The sequence below is a fragment of the Erythranthe guttata genome, chromosome 8, assembly GCF_056151865.1.
Source record: "Erythranthe guttata isolate IM_541 chromosome 8, IM_541, whole genome shotgun sequence".
Taxonomy (NCBI): Eukaryota; Viridiplantae; Streptophyta; class Magnoliopsida; order Lamiales; family Phrymaceae; genus Erythranthe; species Erythranthe guttata.
The window spans coordinates 21,253,027-21,270,375 of record NC_142540.1 but is presented as its reverse complement, the minus strand read 5'-3'; the positions used below and the strand labels follow the sequence as shown (position 1 = coordinate 21,270,375).

At 26.6% G+C, this 17,349-nt stretch overlaps 1 protein-coding gene across 1 annotated transcript; it reads left to right on the top strand.

The window, feature by feature from the left end:
* The first annotated feature begins 2,137 nt into the window (after positions 1-2,137).
* LOC105970360 (uncharacterized) lies at positions 2,138-3,481 on the top strand. The gene is made up of 2 exons (XM_012995168.2): positions 2,138-2,584; positions 2,925-3,481. Exons 1-2 carry the CDS (start codon positions 2,492-2,494, stop codon positions 3,279-3,281), a joined length of 450 nt encoding a protein of 149 aa, XP_012850622.2. The 5' UTR covers positions 2,138-2,491; the 3' UTR covers positions 3,282-3,481.
* The last annotated feature ends 13,868 nt before the right edge of the window (positions 3,482-17,349 follow it).

Genomic DNA, 17,349 nt, shown 5'->3' with positions numbered 1-17,349 from the left:
TTTACACCTCAATTTAGCCCAATTTCACCAACTAACCAATTTTGAACATGATTCCAATTTTGACCCCAATTTTGACCCGCCACCACCAGAGACCGCTGTTGACCGCCAGTTTCCGGTGTTGAATTTTTTTTTTGAAAACTTGTTTTTATTAAAAAAAAATATTTTAATTAATATTACTTTCTTGGCTGCTGTATTACTGTTAACTGTCGGAAACAATAATCTAACTGTCTAAGATAGTAAATTACTAAATTTCCTATATTAATTAATATTATCGTTGTGGCCTACAATTTTGGTGTCTTCGACCGTAGTATTACTGTCTCATGTAATAATATTATTGTTTAAGACAGTAATATTAGTAATATTACTGTTCGGGAAAGTAATATAGATACATAGATACAGATTATTTATTCAGGGTTGTAATTTTTTTTTTATCACAATAATTAAATCGTAAATTAATACTAACTACATAGATAAAATTAATACTAACTACATAGATACAAACTATTTATTCAGGGTTGTAATTTTTTTTTTTCCGATTTAATGTTTCATCATTCGAAATCAAGTGTTTACATAAGATTACATTATCAAAAAAAAAAAGTTTAAATACAGTTTACATCCCTAAAATATACCCTCTGTAACGCTTACTCCCTAGATTATCTTTTGTAACACTGACCCCAAGCATAATTTAATTTGTATTTTAAATTCTAATACCTTAATAAAATTATTATGTTGAAAGGAATAACTTAAAAAAATAATTAAATTATACAACTAAAAATATATGTTGAATAATGCAATATTTAAAAATTTAAAAATGTGTTCTTGCATTTGGTGCATATTCAATAAATGACATATAATTGTCGTTGGAACAATTAATCGAATACATTGATATTGATTAATTTTAAGAAATCAATGCATAACTACTAGCAATCTTGAGTATTTAAATTTATTTTAGTTCATTAATTTCTTAAAATATATTTTCATTCATTATTATATAATATGTATTACTTTATTCCAATAATTTAATTTAGTTAGTTTTTATTTTCTAATGATCCGATAATTATTAGATTGTCATGTTTATTATTTTTAAAATTTTAAAATTTAAAATAATTATTGTTGAGGGGTAAGTATTACAAATGATACTCTAAGGCGATAAGTGTTACATAGGCTATATACTTCAATGGTGCAAAGTGTATTTAACCCTAAGAAAAATCATACGGAAAAATAAAAGGAATAAAATCAATAAACTTTTATAAATAATTTATTTTTATAAAATAGTAGCATAATATAGTTGTCAATTTCGTATGCTCACTTATGATTTATACAATTAATGAATTTTCATAAACCGAATTTGTAAATTTTCAAAATTAAGCATGATGATAAAATGTTTTTGATGATTTATTTCCACCAATTAATTTGTCACATGTGATGAAATTGAGGACATGACATCAATTTAAATTGCCAAATGTCAAGCAATTAAGGTTGAAATTCATCTTTCATATATTATATAGATTAAAGAGATGGGCTTATTGATGAAAGATATATAAGCAGATATAGTCATTGAACGTAGAATAATAAAGATGATTGATCAGGTGCCTATACATGAATATTCAAATAATTAAATGATTTTCCTGTAATTAATTATGCATGGAATGTGAAATATATAATGAACTGAGCATGCAATAAGATTTTGCTTTGATTAATTTTGTTGAGTTTATTGCAATTAGTACCCTTGTATCATATCGAATTGCTAAAATACTACCCTATATTATTTTATTGGCTAAATTCCCCCTTGTATATTTAAGTTTTTTAGCAATTAATACCCATGTTTGGAGTGAGTGGTAAAACAAATCGATTCATAGGAGGGTTCTTGTCAATAAAATAACGTAGGATATTTTTTTTTAGCAATTTGATATAACACAGTGGTACTAATTGCAATAAACTCTAATATTGTTAACATTTTCTTCATGGACCACACTATCGGCGTATCGGTGTAATGTTTCTTGACCAATAGATATTTTTAAAATTTTCATATATATATATATATATATATATATATATATATATATATATATATATATGTATATATATATATATATATATATATATATATATATATATATATGGAGGATTTCATAAAAGATAAGATAAAGAACAAGAGAATTCTACGAAAATAAAATTAACATAAGGGTGTTTAGTGCAAGTTTTCCTTAATGGCAGAGTTTATATCGTTTAAGTGATGATGTAATCATAAATCATGCAAAATATCCTGCAATATTCTATAATAAGTGAACACCAATTAAATCAAATCACAAGGTAATATTTGCAATTTAATCAAACATTAGGTATAATTAAATCAGATATTTTGAGGACTCTCTAAAATTTACTGCATATATATATTACAATAGTAAAATGTAATATTCACGATACAAAGTGCTTGTGTAAACAAATAGAAGAGAGAGACAAAGGAGTTGCAAAATTAAGTTGGAAAGCAATGTCTGACGAAGAAAGCGTTGGAGGAGTTAATAGAGAAGACGAAAGTGTTTCCGGCAATCACCTTTATCGGATGCTCGCCATGGGGCTTCAGGTAAAATTATTTAGGTTTTCATTTTTGTTTAGTCTTTTGTAATTTAGAGACTACTTAGGTGGTGTTTGCAAATGTTTTTTCTAAAGTGATTATGAGTTTTTTAATGTTTATAAAACACATAATACCCCGTTGTACTACATATAAATACAAAAACCGCCATACAGTTACATTTTTTTCGAAATATGACGAAAATACCCCTCCCTGCTAAAGCCCATACATATAAAGGATCTATATTTTTAACATTTTCAGTCAATTTTACTTGGGAAATACTGGCATTTGATAAAAAGTATATAGGTTTTCATTTTTTCAGCTTTGTTTTAATTTTGTTTGGATTTTTTAGGTGGTAGGTGGAGTTGTTCCATTTGGTATGGAGATCACCCTACGAGTACGAAGGCATCCGAGTTCTCTCCACGATATTTTCCTTGCACTGGTACCGTGGACGTCTTTGCTATCGGTGATTGTGGTCTGTTTATGGTGCTATATAAACAGGGGGAAGAACAAAGGAGGAGGCATGGTTCGGCACCTTCCACCAGCATATAAGGACATGATTCTTGTCTTTGCTCTTTTCCATTTGGGCTTCAGCTTCTTTTCTTGGTTGAAGGCAATCAAGAATTGGGAATTCGGTGACCAATTTGCTGCATTTCCAATAACCTTTGCTACTTTGCTTCTCGTTGTTTCGGTCGCAGACCTTCGGTAAAGTAACCACTAATAGCAGGGGTAGAGGGCAGTTGTCCCCAAGAAAAAAGAAACCATCAAATCGCCCCCATTCAATTTTTATTTATTCTCTATTCTTTTTATAAACTTAGATATTCTTTTCTATTTGTTGTTACTTGTTACAATATATATGTTCCTGCTGGATATTATACTTTTAAAATAAATTTTAGAGATATATACTTATTTTAGCATTTTCACCTCCATACAAATATATATATCTTTATTATCATTATTACACACACACACACACATATATATATATATATATATATATATATATATATATATATATATATATATATATATATATATATATATTCTTTTGACTAACGTAGTATTGTAGTCTCTTCTTATAAGTTTAGGATAATTCAATAATTTTACTCCGACCAAAATACATGCAAATTGTGTGCAAATCACATTCAAATTACGTGATTACACATGAAAAAACACAAAACGAGTATTTTTAAGAATGAATGGCGATTAAAAAAATTGTAATATTCTTTTATATTAATTAGTTGAGGTCATATATCTAGGGACATAACTTAACTATTTATTATGATTATGTGACATGAAAAAATATTATGCATTTGTTTATTGAATATATACGTTATAATATACTATTAATTGTCACGGTGTTCTGGCGAGAGATGAAGTTCCGTCAGGAAATTATGGCGTTCCGGTCATTCAACCTCCTCCAGCTCCAAGGGCAACCCTTCTTGCCTCAGAGCATATATCAAGGTATGTTTGGTTATTTAAATTTTTTTTTCCTTACAGTCTCGCAAACATTAATTTCAAGCATAAGAAACTCAAAACAATTTAGTAAATTATCGAAAATTAGTTTTAGAGATTGTTTCGTATTTTCTACGTACTAGCTCCATTATCTTGAGAGAGACGATTAATAACATTCTCAAACATTCATAATTTCATATTTACCGTAATTGTTATTAATGTCATTTTCATTTATTTTCTAATTAATGGACAGTTATGATTAAGTGCACCCACATAGACTTGTAATTTGAAAACTAGCAAAGTAAATAGGTGATTAATTAAAAACAAACATAATAAAAACTACATTACGAATTAAAAATTGAAATGACACGAACAGTGGGGAAAAAAAAATCCCGATCCAATCAAGGGGAGCATAAGTCAAGGCCCAAAACACACCAAAGAAGTGTAGCGAACACTACCGAAGATGAAGAGAATGCCGCGCCGAATCCCAACAGTTGACTGACATTAGAAACTTTAAGACGTTAGAAGCCATGTGGAGGAGAGTGAACAACATACTAAGCACCTCCAGCCGTGTGGGAGAGTCCCAAAAGTGCTCGCCTTCTTTCTCAAAGTAGTAGTACGGGCAAACTTCAACAAATGCCCTTCCTCTCCCCCTCTTTGCATACATTTCAAACACCTCAAACAACGATAGCATAAAAGTCAACGGCACCAGATATTTGTGAACCCTTATGGAGATCCGTCGGATCCTACAGTCTTATGTTCTTTATCTCGATAGTCAGTGTAATAAAAAAAAAAAAAAGGTTAACTATGGGTGAAAATTGGAACGAAATTTCAAAATTTCGCCGGTTTCAATCCAAAAAGTTTCAATTTTGGAATAACTTTTAGGGTTAACTGCAAAAAATCTCCTAAACTTTGGACGTTTTTGCACTTTACCCCCTGAACGGAAAAAAGTTGCACGAGCATACCTCAACTTACTAAATTGTAGCACCGAAGTTGAAATTGTCCATTTTTGGCAAAAAAATGGCCGGAAGGCATAACACGTGAGAAGCACATGATTTAAGATGGGTAAATTGGTCTTTTCCTTTTACACCTGTTTTTCTTTCTTTTCTTTTTTTCATTAATATAAACAAATCTTAAAAAGAAAAAGAAAAAAATTGGATATAATATGCAAATCGTTTTATTTTTTAAATTATCATATGATTTATGGCATTTGAAAATTTTGTAATATTTCAAAAACTTTTTTAACGTTATTTTATATTTTTTCCAATAAATTTCAATTCATTCAGTTATCAGTATACAAACATATATTTATATTACATATATAAATACAAATAATTATAAAATTAGAACAAAAAAAAAAAAGTGATCTTCTTCGTTCTACCCAACCACCCCCTTTCCACCACCTCCGCCGCCACCTCCACTCTGGCGTCGTCTATTTCTCCCACCTCATTTTTCCTTTTTTCTCAGCCATCGTCCAAGTTTTTGGGCTTGAAGAATAATAAAAGAAAAAAGCTTAAAGCTTAATTGGGAGATGGGGCTGTTGGTTGGAGAAGATGAAGAGGATGGCGGAGCAGATGTCTGGGAAATGGGGCTATGGGTTTTCTTTTTCTTTTTTTCCAAAATCCTGTGAGGTGGCGAATTTGCCCTTCCATTTACACGTGGGAGTTGTACGTGTGTAATTCCGGGAACAATTAGGTTAAAAATGGACAATTTTGGTTTCGGTGCTACAAATTAGTAAGTTGAGGTATGTTCATGCAACTTTTTTCCGTTCAGGGGTAAAGTGCAAAAACGTCCAAAGTTTAGGGGATTTTTTGCAGTTAACTCTAACTTTTATCAACCCGACTATGAAAATTTCGATTTCCAATTTATTCATTTTTTTAGGAATTGGAATTATATAAAAACAATATTTGGAATTTATGATCCGTTTAAATTTTCGAAATTAATTTCAATTTTTTTTATTAATACTTAGGTGTTTTCGATATTTCCGAAATTCCGAAGTTTCTGACACTCTAGAATCGGAATGGATTTCTAGATTCCGAAAACTTTGAAAGTAGAATTGAACCTTAATTTGTACTTCCAAAAGTTGGATTATTTTCAAAAATGTTAATTCTTATGAAAATTAACATATGTTTTAAACTAAATCAAGCTCATTTATTTTCAAAATAACATCATATACATTTGGCCTTGCACCACCAGTTATTAACAAAGAACCGCCGATTCTGAACTGTGAACACAGCCGCTCGCCATTGCACCAACGCCGATCCGGCGCCAACTGCGTACGAAACTCTCCCAAACGATAGCCTACCAAGCGGCCTATTATCCAATTGGATGACCTACTACACACCCTCAGAATATGGAGACTGTAAGGTCACTCTAGCAAAACTATAAGAAATGGAATTTGGTTTGGTCTCCCATGGCACATATATATCCATAAACTATAAATTTAATGTTTATCATAATTTTGGTATATTTTATTTCTTAAATATTAATTATAGATCCAATTTTATTGTAATAATTTTTTGAAATGTATAATTTAAAAGTCATGTTATAAATTTTAGAAAAACTATCTAGACATGAAATAAATTTAACACAAATTATTTTACATATAATAAAATCATACATAAACAATAATCTCATAAACTATTGCATAAATAAATACTATTACAACATAAACTAATCTAAAATTATTAAATAAAAAAACGTCTCACTCAACATTATTATCATCAATTTAAGTGTATTTCTAATCATTCTATTGTTGCTTATTATATTTTATTAATATCAATTAGCGTAAAAAAACAAACTAACCAATCAACATTGACACCAAAAAATATAGAAATTAATTAACAATAAGCATATTTATATTTATTAGAATTAATTTTTTAATAATGTATTTATATCATAAAAAATATTATATTAATTAAAGCTAATGTATTTACAATAACTATGCTAATAAATCGGTAATTGTGTGCAGTTAATAAAATCATCATTTTATATGCTAGTTAATAAAATAAATTAATTACACGTACGAATCATATTTTCACCTATGAAATAAAAATAAAAATTTGTGGAAAAGATAGGAAAATAGTGGATCGGCAGGAGAAAATTTCTTCACCATAAAATTTTGTGAAAAGATAGAATGTTGGATAAGTATAGGCGTTGCCACTATGTGAGGCTAAAATTAATTTTCCATAATTTTATGTCTAATGCTGAATAGGGACCCAAGGTGCGAGAGTGAAATCGCCTAAATTAGATCGCTAATTAATGGATATTTATTCATAAAAATTGACTAAATTAAAATAGTTAATTTGTCCTAATTTATATATCAATCAACGTGATTTTTCTGTAAAAAAATTGAAAAAACAATATTAACAAATCACGCAATATTGTAATCTTACATTTAATATATTATAAATATCTCCAATTAATATTTTATTTATCACAACCAGACACCAGTACACCATAATTTAATACTAAATACATGGATTAATATTATTTATTCAGGGTTGTAATTTTTTTTTTTCCAATTTAATGTTTCATCATTACAAATAAAGTGTTTACATAAGATTATATTATTAAAAAATGGTTAAATAAAGTTTACACTCCTAAAATATACCCTTTATAACACTTACCACTAAAGTATCATTTGTAACACTTACCCCAAGCACAATTTAATTTTTATTTCAAATTTTAATACCTTGAAAAATGTTTTCTTAAAAGGAATAACTAAAAAATAATTAAATTATACAACTAAAAATATATGTTGAAAAATGCAATATTTTAAAGTTTAAAAATATGATCTCGCTCTGGGTACATATTCAATTTATTTTAGTTCATTAATTTCTTGAAATATATTTTCGTTCATTATTAATACAATATATATTAAAAAAAATTCAATAATTTAATTTTAGATACTTTTCATTTTCTTATGATCATATAATAATTAGATGGCCATGTTTATTATTTTTAAATTTTTAAAACTTAAAATAGGATGTTGAGGGGGTAAGTGTTACAAATAATACTTCAAGGAGGTAAGTGTTACATAGCTATACTTCAGAGGTGCGAAGTGTATTTAACCCTAAAAAAATCATACGGGAAAATAAAAGGAATAAAATCAATAAACTTTTATAAATAATTTATTTTTATAAAATTGTAGCACAATATAGTTGCCAATTTCATATGCTTACTTATGATTTATACAATTAATGAATCTCCATAAATCAGATTTGTATATTTCCCAAATTAAGCATAATGACGACATGTTTTTGATGATTTATTTCCACCTATTAATTTGTGGAGATATTGAGGACATGTCACTAATTGAAATTGTCAAATGTCAAGCAATTAAGATTGAAATTCATCTTTTATATATTATATAAATTATACAGATTAAAGAGAGGAACTTATTGGCGAGAGAGATATAACCCATCAACCTAGAATAAGAAAGATGATTAATCATGGGCCTATACATAAAAATTCCAATAATTAAATGATTTTCCTGCAATTAATTATGCATGGGATGAGAAATATATAATGAACAGAGCATGCAATAAGATTTTTCTTTGATTAATTTTGTTGACTTTACTGCAATTAGTACCATTGTATTATATCGAATTGCTAAAATACTAGCCAATGTTATTTTATTGGCAAAATATCCCCTGTAATTTTTTTAGCAAATAGTACCCTTGTTTGGGGGTGAGTGGTAAAAGAAATCGATTCGTAGGGGGTCTTGTCAATAAAATAACATAGATAGTTTTTTAGCAATTGATATAACACAGTGGTACTAAAACCCTAATATTATATTGTTAACATTTTCATATAGATATTTTTTAAATTTTCATATATATATATATATATATATATATATATATATATATATATATATATATATATATATATATATATATATATATATATATATATATATATATATGATTAACTCGTGTCACTGTATGTGCTATTTCAAATTTTGGGATGCATATGTTTTGATATTATAAATATATAGTATTGGAAAAATAATTTTTTTAGATACATTGACAGGTTAAAATACTATTCAAAAATAAAAATAAAATAAAAATTATTTACTTTCAATTTTGGTGCAATAGTTAATGATCTTAATTGTTAAATAGTTAATGATCTTAATTGTTAACGGTATGGAGGACTTCATGCAATATAAAATAACAAGAAAATTCTACGTAAAGTGCAAGTTTTCCTTAACGGCATGGTTATGTCGTTTAAGTGATGATATAATCATGCAAAATATCCTGCAATATTCTATAATAAGTGTACACACATTTAATCAAATCACAAGTTAATATTTGCAATTTAATCAAACATTAGGTATAATTAAATCAGATATTTTGAGGACTCTCTAAAATTTACTACATATATATATTACAATAGTAACATGTAATATTCACAATACAAAGTACTTGTGGAAACAAATAGAAGAGAGACAAAAAGGAGTTACAAAATTGAGTTTGAAAGCAATGTCTGACGAGGAAAGCGTTGGAGTTGATAGAGAAGACGAAAGTGCTTCCGGCAATCAACTTTATCGGAGGCTCGCCATGGGGCTTCAGGTAAAAGTATTTACGATTTCTTTTTTGTTTAGTCTTTTGTAATTTAAAGACTACTTAGTAGTTCTACGTAATTTATTTAATTAATTTTATATAGGAGACTTAAAATATACTTTGTTCAGCTTTGTTTTAATTTTGTTTGGATTTTTTAGGTGGTAGGTGGAGTTGTTCCATTTGGTATGGAGATCACCCTACGAGTACGAAGGCATCCGAGTTCTCTCCACGATATTTTCCTTGCACTGGTACCGTGGACGTCTTTGCTATCGGTGATTGTGGTCTGTTTATGGTGCTATATAAACAGGGGGAAGAACAAAGGAGGAGGCATGGTTCGGCACCTTCCACCAGCATATAAGGACATGATTCTTGTCTTTGCTCTTTTCCATTTGGGCTTCAGCTTCTTTTCTTGGTTGAAGGCAATCAAGAATTGGGAATTCGGTGACCAATTTGCTGCATTTCCAATAACCTTTGCTACTTTGCTTCTCGTTGTTTCGGTCGCAGACCTTCGGTAAAGTAACCACTAATAGCAGGGGTAGAGGGCAGTTGTCCCCAAGAAAAAAGAAACCATCAAATCGCCCCCATTCAATTTTTATTTATTCTCTATTCTTTTTATAAACTTAGATATTCTTTTCTATTTGTTGTTACTTGTTACAATATATATGTTCCTGCTGGATATTATACTTTTAAAATAAATTTTAGAGATATATACTTATTTTAGCATTTTCACCTCCATACAAATATATATATCTTTATTATCATTATTACACACACACACACACATATATATATATATATATATATATATATATATATATATATATATATATATATATATATATATATATATATTCTTTTGACTAACGTAGTATTGTAGTCTCTTCTTATAAGTTTAGGATAATTCAATAATTTTACTCCGACCAAAATACATGCAAATTGTGTGCAAATCACATTCAAATTACGTGATTACACATGAAAAAACACAAAACGAGTATTTTTAAGAATGAATGGCGATTAAAAAAATTGTAATATTCTTTTATATTAATTAGTTGAGGTCATATATCTAGGGACATAACTTAACTATTTATTATGATTATGTGACATGAAAAAATATTATGCATTTGTTTATTGAATATATACGTTATAATATACTATTAATTGTCACGGTGTTCTGGCGAGAGATGAAGTTCCGTCAGGAAATTATGGCGTTCCGGTCATTCAACCTCCTCCAGCTCCAAGGGCAACCCTTCTTGCCTCAGAGCATATATCAAGGTATGTTTGGTTATTTAAATTTTTTTTTCCTTACAGTCTCGCAAACATTAATTTCAAGCATAAGAAACTCAAAACAATTTAGTAAATTATCGAAAATTAGTTTTAGAGATTGTTTCGTATTTTCTACGTACTAGCTCCATTATCTTGAGAGAGACGATTAATAACATTCTCAAACATTCATAATTTCATATTTTTTGCTTCCCCATAAATACTAATTAACTTGTTTATATCGGAGGATCGAATTATATTTTGGTAATTAGTTGCATTTCGGCTATTTATGTGACAAACCACATATTGCGTCTTTTGTTATGTTGTTTTCCGACCATTTCGACTCTCTAGTCTTTACCGTAATTGTTATTAATGTCATTTTCATTTATTTTCTAATTAATGGACAGTTATGATTAAGTGCACCCACATAGACTTGTAATTTGCGCTCATCTCATTAATTTGAAAACTAGCAAAGTAAATAGGTGATTAATTAAAAACAAACATAATAAAAACTACATTACGAATTAAAAATTGAAATGACACGAACAGTGCGGAAAAAAAAATCCCGATCCAATCAAGGGGAGCATAAGTCAAGGCCCAAAACACACCAAAGAAGTGTAGCGAACACTACCGAAGATGAAGAGAATGCCGCGCCGAATCCCAACAGTTGACTGACATTAGAAACTTTAAGACGTTAGAAGCCATGTGGAGGAGAGTGAACAACATACTAAGCACCTCCAGCCGTGTGGGAGAGTCCCAAAAGTGCTCGCCTTCTTTCTCAAAGTAGTAGTACGGGCAAACTTCAACAAATGCCCTTCCTCTCCCCCTCTTTGCATACATTTCAAACACCTCAAACAACGATAGCATAAAAGTCAACGGCACCAGATATTTGTGAACCCTTATGGAGATCCGTCGGATCCTACAGTCTTATGTTCTTTATCTCGATAGTCAGTGTAATAAAAAAAAAAAAAGGTTAACTATGGGTGAAAATTGGAACGAAATTTCAAAATTTCGCCGGTTTCAATCCAAAAAGTTTCAATTTTGGAATAACTTTTAGGGTTAACTGTAAAAAATCTCCTAAACTTTGGACGTTTTTGCACTTTACCCCCTGAACGGAAAAACGTTGCACGAGCATACCTCAACTTACTAAATTGTAGCACCGAAGTTCAAAATTGTCCATTTTTGGCAAAAAAATGGCCGGAAGGCATAACACGTGAGAAGCACATGATTTAAGATGGGTAAATTGGTCTTTTCCTTTTACACCTGTTTTTCTTTCTTTTTTTTTTCATTAATATAAACAAATCTTAAAAAGAAAAAGAAAAAAATTGGATATAATATGCAAATCGTTTTATTTTTTAAATTATCATATGATTTATGGCATTTGAAAATTTTGTAATATTTCAAAAACTTTTTTAACGTTATTTTATATTTTTTCCAATAAATTTCAATTCATTCAGTTATCAGTATACAAATATATATTTATATCTATATAATATATAAAGAGAGAATACACAATTGAAGTTTATTGCATCTTCAATTTTGATCCCAAATCTTTTCATCTATTTTATTTGTGGACTTCTTTCCTTAATTAATCCTTATTACATTTTGTCTTATTTATTATTTAACTTATTTCAAAAAAATGATTTCTTTATTACATTTATGTTAATTATAAAATAAATTTTATATTGATATTTAATAAGGAAATTTTCGAATTTCCTTTGATTTGGTCAATCATATCTTTTATTTTTTCTTACAAATTTGAATATCAGCATTTATGTTAATTATATAATAAATGGTTATTTCCTTATTTATACATATTTAACTTAATTATCATACTCAATACAAGTATAAAACCACATTTCCCATCCAACACCAAAGCAAAATTGTCCACCCGTTTTTATCTTCATCTTCACCTCATTCCGATGCCAGAAGCAAGAAATGAAAGAAGAAAAATTTGGCTGATGATATTTTGTTAGTGTTGTTTTTTCCGTTTTTATTATTATAATTTTTATACAATTTTATTTCAATGATGCTTTATCATTTTTATTTACTTATTTATTTCTATTGCTTTCAAAAGATATTTTAAATTACCATTCTATTTTATTTCATTTTTCTTAATATATCCATTCAAATCTTCATACATTTTTTTATGAATTATTCTTTTTTTATATTATGTTCTTTTAGTTTTGGTTTTATTTTCATATTTTAAACAGCTCCCAATGTTAATGCTATTTATTTTCATATAATTTTATTTCAATAATTTTGTAGCATTTTATTATTGTTTCCCATCATTTTGAATATAAAATTCGATTCACTATTCATTTTTATTTCTATTTTTTAATAATTTCATTCGAAAGTTTGTTCAAATGTTTAACGACTTTGAATCATATTTATATATTTATATAAAAGTGGAAATCCATTCTTTTTTTTTTTTTTTTTTTCATTTTCTAAATATTTCACGATTTTATGGTATTCATGTATATTTTAAATAGTAGCAATAAGTAGACTAATATACCGTATTTTAAACCAGATTTATTTTCTTGGTGACTTCTTTCCTCGGTTACTGTTTATATCAATGGATTTCACAATGATTTGTTTAAAAAAGGTATTTTACCTGTTTTTCAATATTTTCATGAAATCTATATATAATATAAAAAGAGGATCTATGCCCTCAATGATTGACATGTGGCAAATGATGATGTCATTTATCAAAATTGCTTAGTTGGAGTTCAATTGATGAGGTGGATTCTTCAATTGGTGAGTTGTCAATTTTATTTTGGTATGTATTTAAGTTATTTCCTATTTAACATTTATACACTCATTTAAACAATTACCACGTGTATATATATTATTTCCAAAATTAATATTTTATAAATTCGTAATAAAAAAATCTTATTTACATTTCCTGTATTTCAAAATATATTTATTGGTAGTCTTTTTTAAAACAAATCGGTATACTCAATTTTTTACGAATATTCAAATAATTTTCAAAAAAAAACATTTTTTTAATATTCAAATATTAAAATAAAGGAATACTGTTGTTTTTTTTTTCAATACTTGGAATATTCGAATATCCATTCACTAAAAAAATTATTAAAAAAATATATCAATATTGTTTAATAATGAATTAAAATTCGATTTCAAATTAACATATTAATAATATATTATGAAATTTATAATTTTATTATTAAAATACAAAAAAAAGAAAAAAAAAACCGTGTATGTTTTATGTATTTTAAAATTTTCTAAAATCAGAATATACATTTTATGATATGGACTTTGATTTCTTACCTATTTAAGATGATTAGATTTAATTGATATAGTTAGTTGAAGGAAAATATTCAATAACCATAAATATTGTTTAATATTTTAAAATCAATGCCTAACCAAATCATCCGAATTGAATTGATTTGATTTCTTACCTTTTTCTTTTTTCGGTTTCCACCTATAATAATATCATTTGAATTTTGAATTCAAAAATTTTCCTAATTACTATATACTTATCAAAACTATATAAACCCCATCTATTTATTTCACCCTACACTACTCTTCTTCACCCAATTCATTCGAGTTGTTTTTGTTTTTCGTTTTTCGTTTTTCGTTTTCTCTTTTTGTTTTTTTTTTGTAACTTTTTTCAATTGATTTCATGCATTTATCGTATTATAATTAAATTTAGATGGTTTAAATCCGTTTAATATATTTATTTAATTGAAGAACTATGCTAATACTTTTTTGTCATGTATTTCTTGCAGATGTTGTTTACGAATCCAACTTATGTCCTACGTGCTACATTGTTACGGTTCGCATATAATCTTTGTAATTTCATTTATTTCATTTATTTCATTTTTTTATGTAAAAGTTCGTATTTAGTTTTTTAATTTAATTAACTTATATATTTATCATTATCCAAAAATCGATTATTGTTTTGTCAAACAGAAATGAGAGAATAATTGACACTGAATCATGTATTGCATGTGGAAACGTGAAAATCAAAGATTTTTTATTTTTCTTTGGTTTTGAAAAGAGGATTGACAGTATTGTTGTATGTACAAGTTTCACCACAATTGACAGTATCATCTATTGAATATTTTTTTTGTAAATAATAAAAACAAACAATTATTTCTGTACTTTTGCTTCATTAGTGCAATTTGGAGTTTTATTTTATTTTCTTATAGTTTACATATTTTACATTCATTAAAGTTTTCTATTTTATGTTTCAATCTTAATTTTTTTTGAATAAATTACTACATAAACATTAAGAATATTCAAATATATTCCTTTGAACGTCCATTTTTTATGAATATTCAAATAAATTTTAGGAATTTTTTTTCATTGTAGTAATCGACTAATTTTAATAATAAAACACATTTTTTTTTTAATTTTCGTAATTATAGAATATTGGGATATGCATTCAATAGATTATATTTGTTTAAAATACAACATATAAATATTTTTATTATTTCATTATTTCATTTCATAAAATATAATCGTATATTAATAAAATACAATAATGTACAATAAAAAATATTCTTTTCTTTTTTCTAAAAAATATATAATATTATTTTTTTGTAAGAGATAAAATTTCCATATGAGTATTACTTTCTCTTTCAAAAAACTAAAATAATAATACTTTATATATATATATATATATATATATATATATATATATATATATATATATATATATATATATATATATATATATATATATATATATATATAAAGTATTATTATTTTAGTTTTTTGAAAGAGAAAGTAATACTCATATGGAAATTTTATCTCTTACAAAAAAATAATATTATATATTTTTAGAAAAAAGAAAAGAATGTACATTATTGTATTTTATTAATATACGATTATATTTTATGAAATGAAATAATGAAATAATAAAAATATTTATATGTTGTATTTTAAACAAATATAATCTATTGAATGCATATCCCAATATTCTATAATTACGAGAAAAAAAAAATGTGTTTTATTATTAAAATTAGTCGATTACTACAATGAAAAAAAATTCCTAAAATTTATTTGAATAGTCATAAAAAATGGACGTTCAAAGGAATATATTTGAATATTCTTAATGTTTATGTAGTAATTTATTCAAAAAAAATTAAGATTGAAACATAAAATAGAAAACTATATATATATATATTCAATTATCTCTATTTTAAGATTTGATTCGTTCAAATGAACTTTATCTTTTATTCTTTGTTCTGGATTATGTATATATCAAATAAGGACAATTTTTACATTTTCTCATAACTATATTTTTTCCCATATTATATGCATCATAAAATTAGATAAATTACGTTTTTTATTGTGGCTTAACTTTTCTCGAATTAGGTGGCTGAATTAGTTGTCAATCAAAATTAATTATTTCCAAATTAACTTAATACATATTTATTAACTGCTATGATTAACTATTTCCAAATCAATTCAAATCAAATCAAATCATTTCATTATATAATCAATGATTTCAAAATTTTAGATTGCCGCTCATTTAAAATTCAAATTTTGAATTTTTAAAATATTTCCAAAATTATGTAATAATCCATGCTATATAATCTCCCACAACAATGTGATTTTCAACACTCGATCCGACTACTTCATATTATCATATCCAATTATGTTTCCGTTTTAATATTTATATATAATTTGCAGCACTTGATCCAACTAATTCATATGATGATCTACTTCATATTATCATATGTAAGTCTTTCAATGTTAACAATTACATGTAATTTTCAGCACTCGATCCTCCACCTTCTTTTGTTCCAATTTTTTTTCCTCAACACGCACTCAATCCAAATACATATCATTAATATTCCTCACGTTTCTTTTAAATTCTAATGTTTTTTTTTATTGAAATGGGATTTATAGTTGTAGGATCTGATATTTTATAAAATTAGATCCCTTTTCAAGCTTAATTTAAATAAAATATTAAAACATCAAGTAAAACATTTTTTAGTACGCATTTTTCAACTTTTGGCACTACGTATGTTTCATCGCTGTAATTTTTTATTAGTTGGATATATACCCCCTAATTTTATGCAATTCGTTTTTATATATGAAATTAATTACTGAAATTTTGGATAGCTTTATGCCCTAATTTTAATTACTCCTCATAATCTTCATTCAAATTACTCCCATCAAACTAAATCAATAATGTTTTCAACTACACTTTTTTTTAGTTTCTTCGATTATTCCAAAATCTAAAGGGATAGAAAATTCTATTATTGGTAATAATTGGTAGATGGTTTATTATTTTTTTTGTAATGATTTTTTGTTTAATAATTTCCATATAATTACTTTTTATTTACCCTTCATTTTCGGTCATAATTATATTAGTATCATTATTTGAGTTGCATCAGTATTAGTAGTAGCATTACCATTAGCAGTAGCAGTAGAATTAGAATTATAATTAGCATTAGTATATTAAAATTAGAATTAGTATATTAGGATTAACATTAGCATTAGTATATTAGGATTAGT

Excerpts from the sequence above, each read along its gene's own strand:
- LOC105970360 (XM_012995168.2), top strand. The coding sequence starts at position 2,492 with ATGTCTGACGAAGAAAGCGTTGGAGGAGTTAATAGAGAAGACGAAAGT. Across the intron at positions 2,585-2,924 it reads TGCTCGCCATGGGGCTTCAG|GTGGTAGGTGGAGTTGTTCC; the intron begins GTAAAATTATTT and ends TGGATTTTTTAG.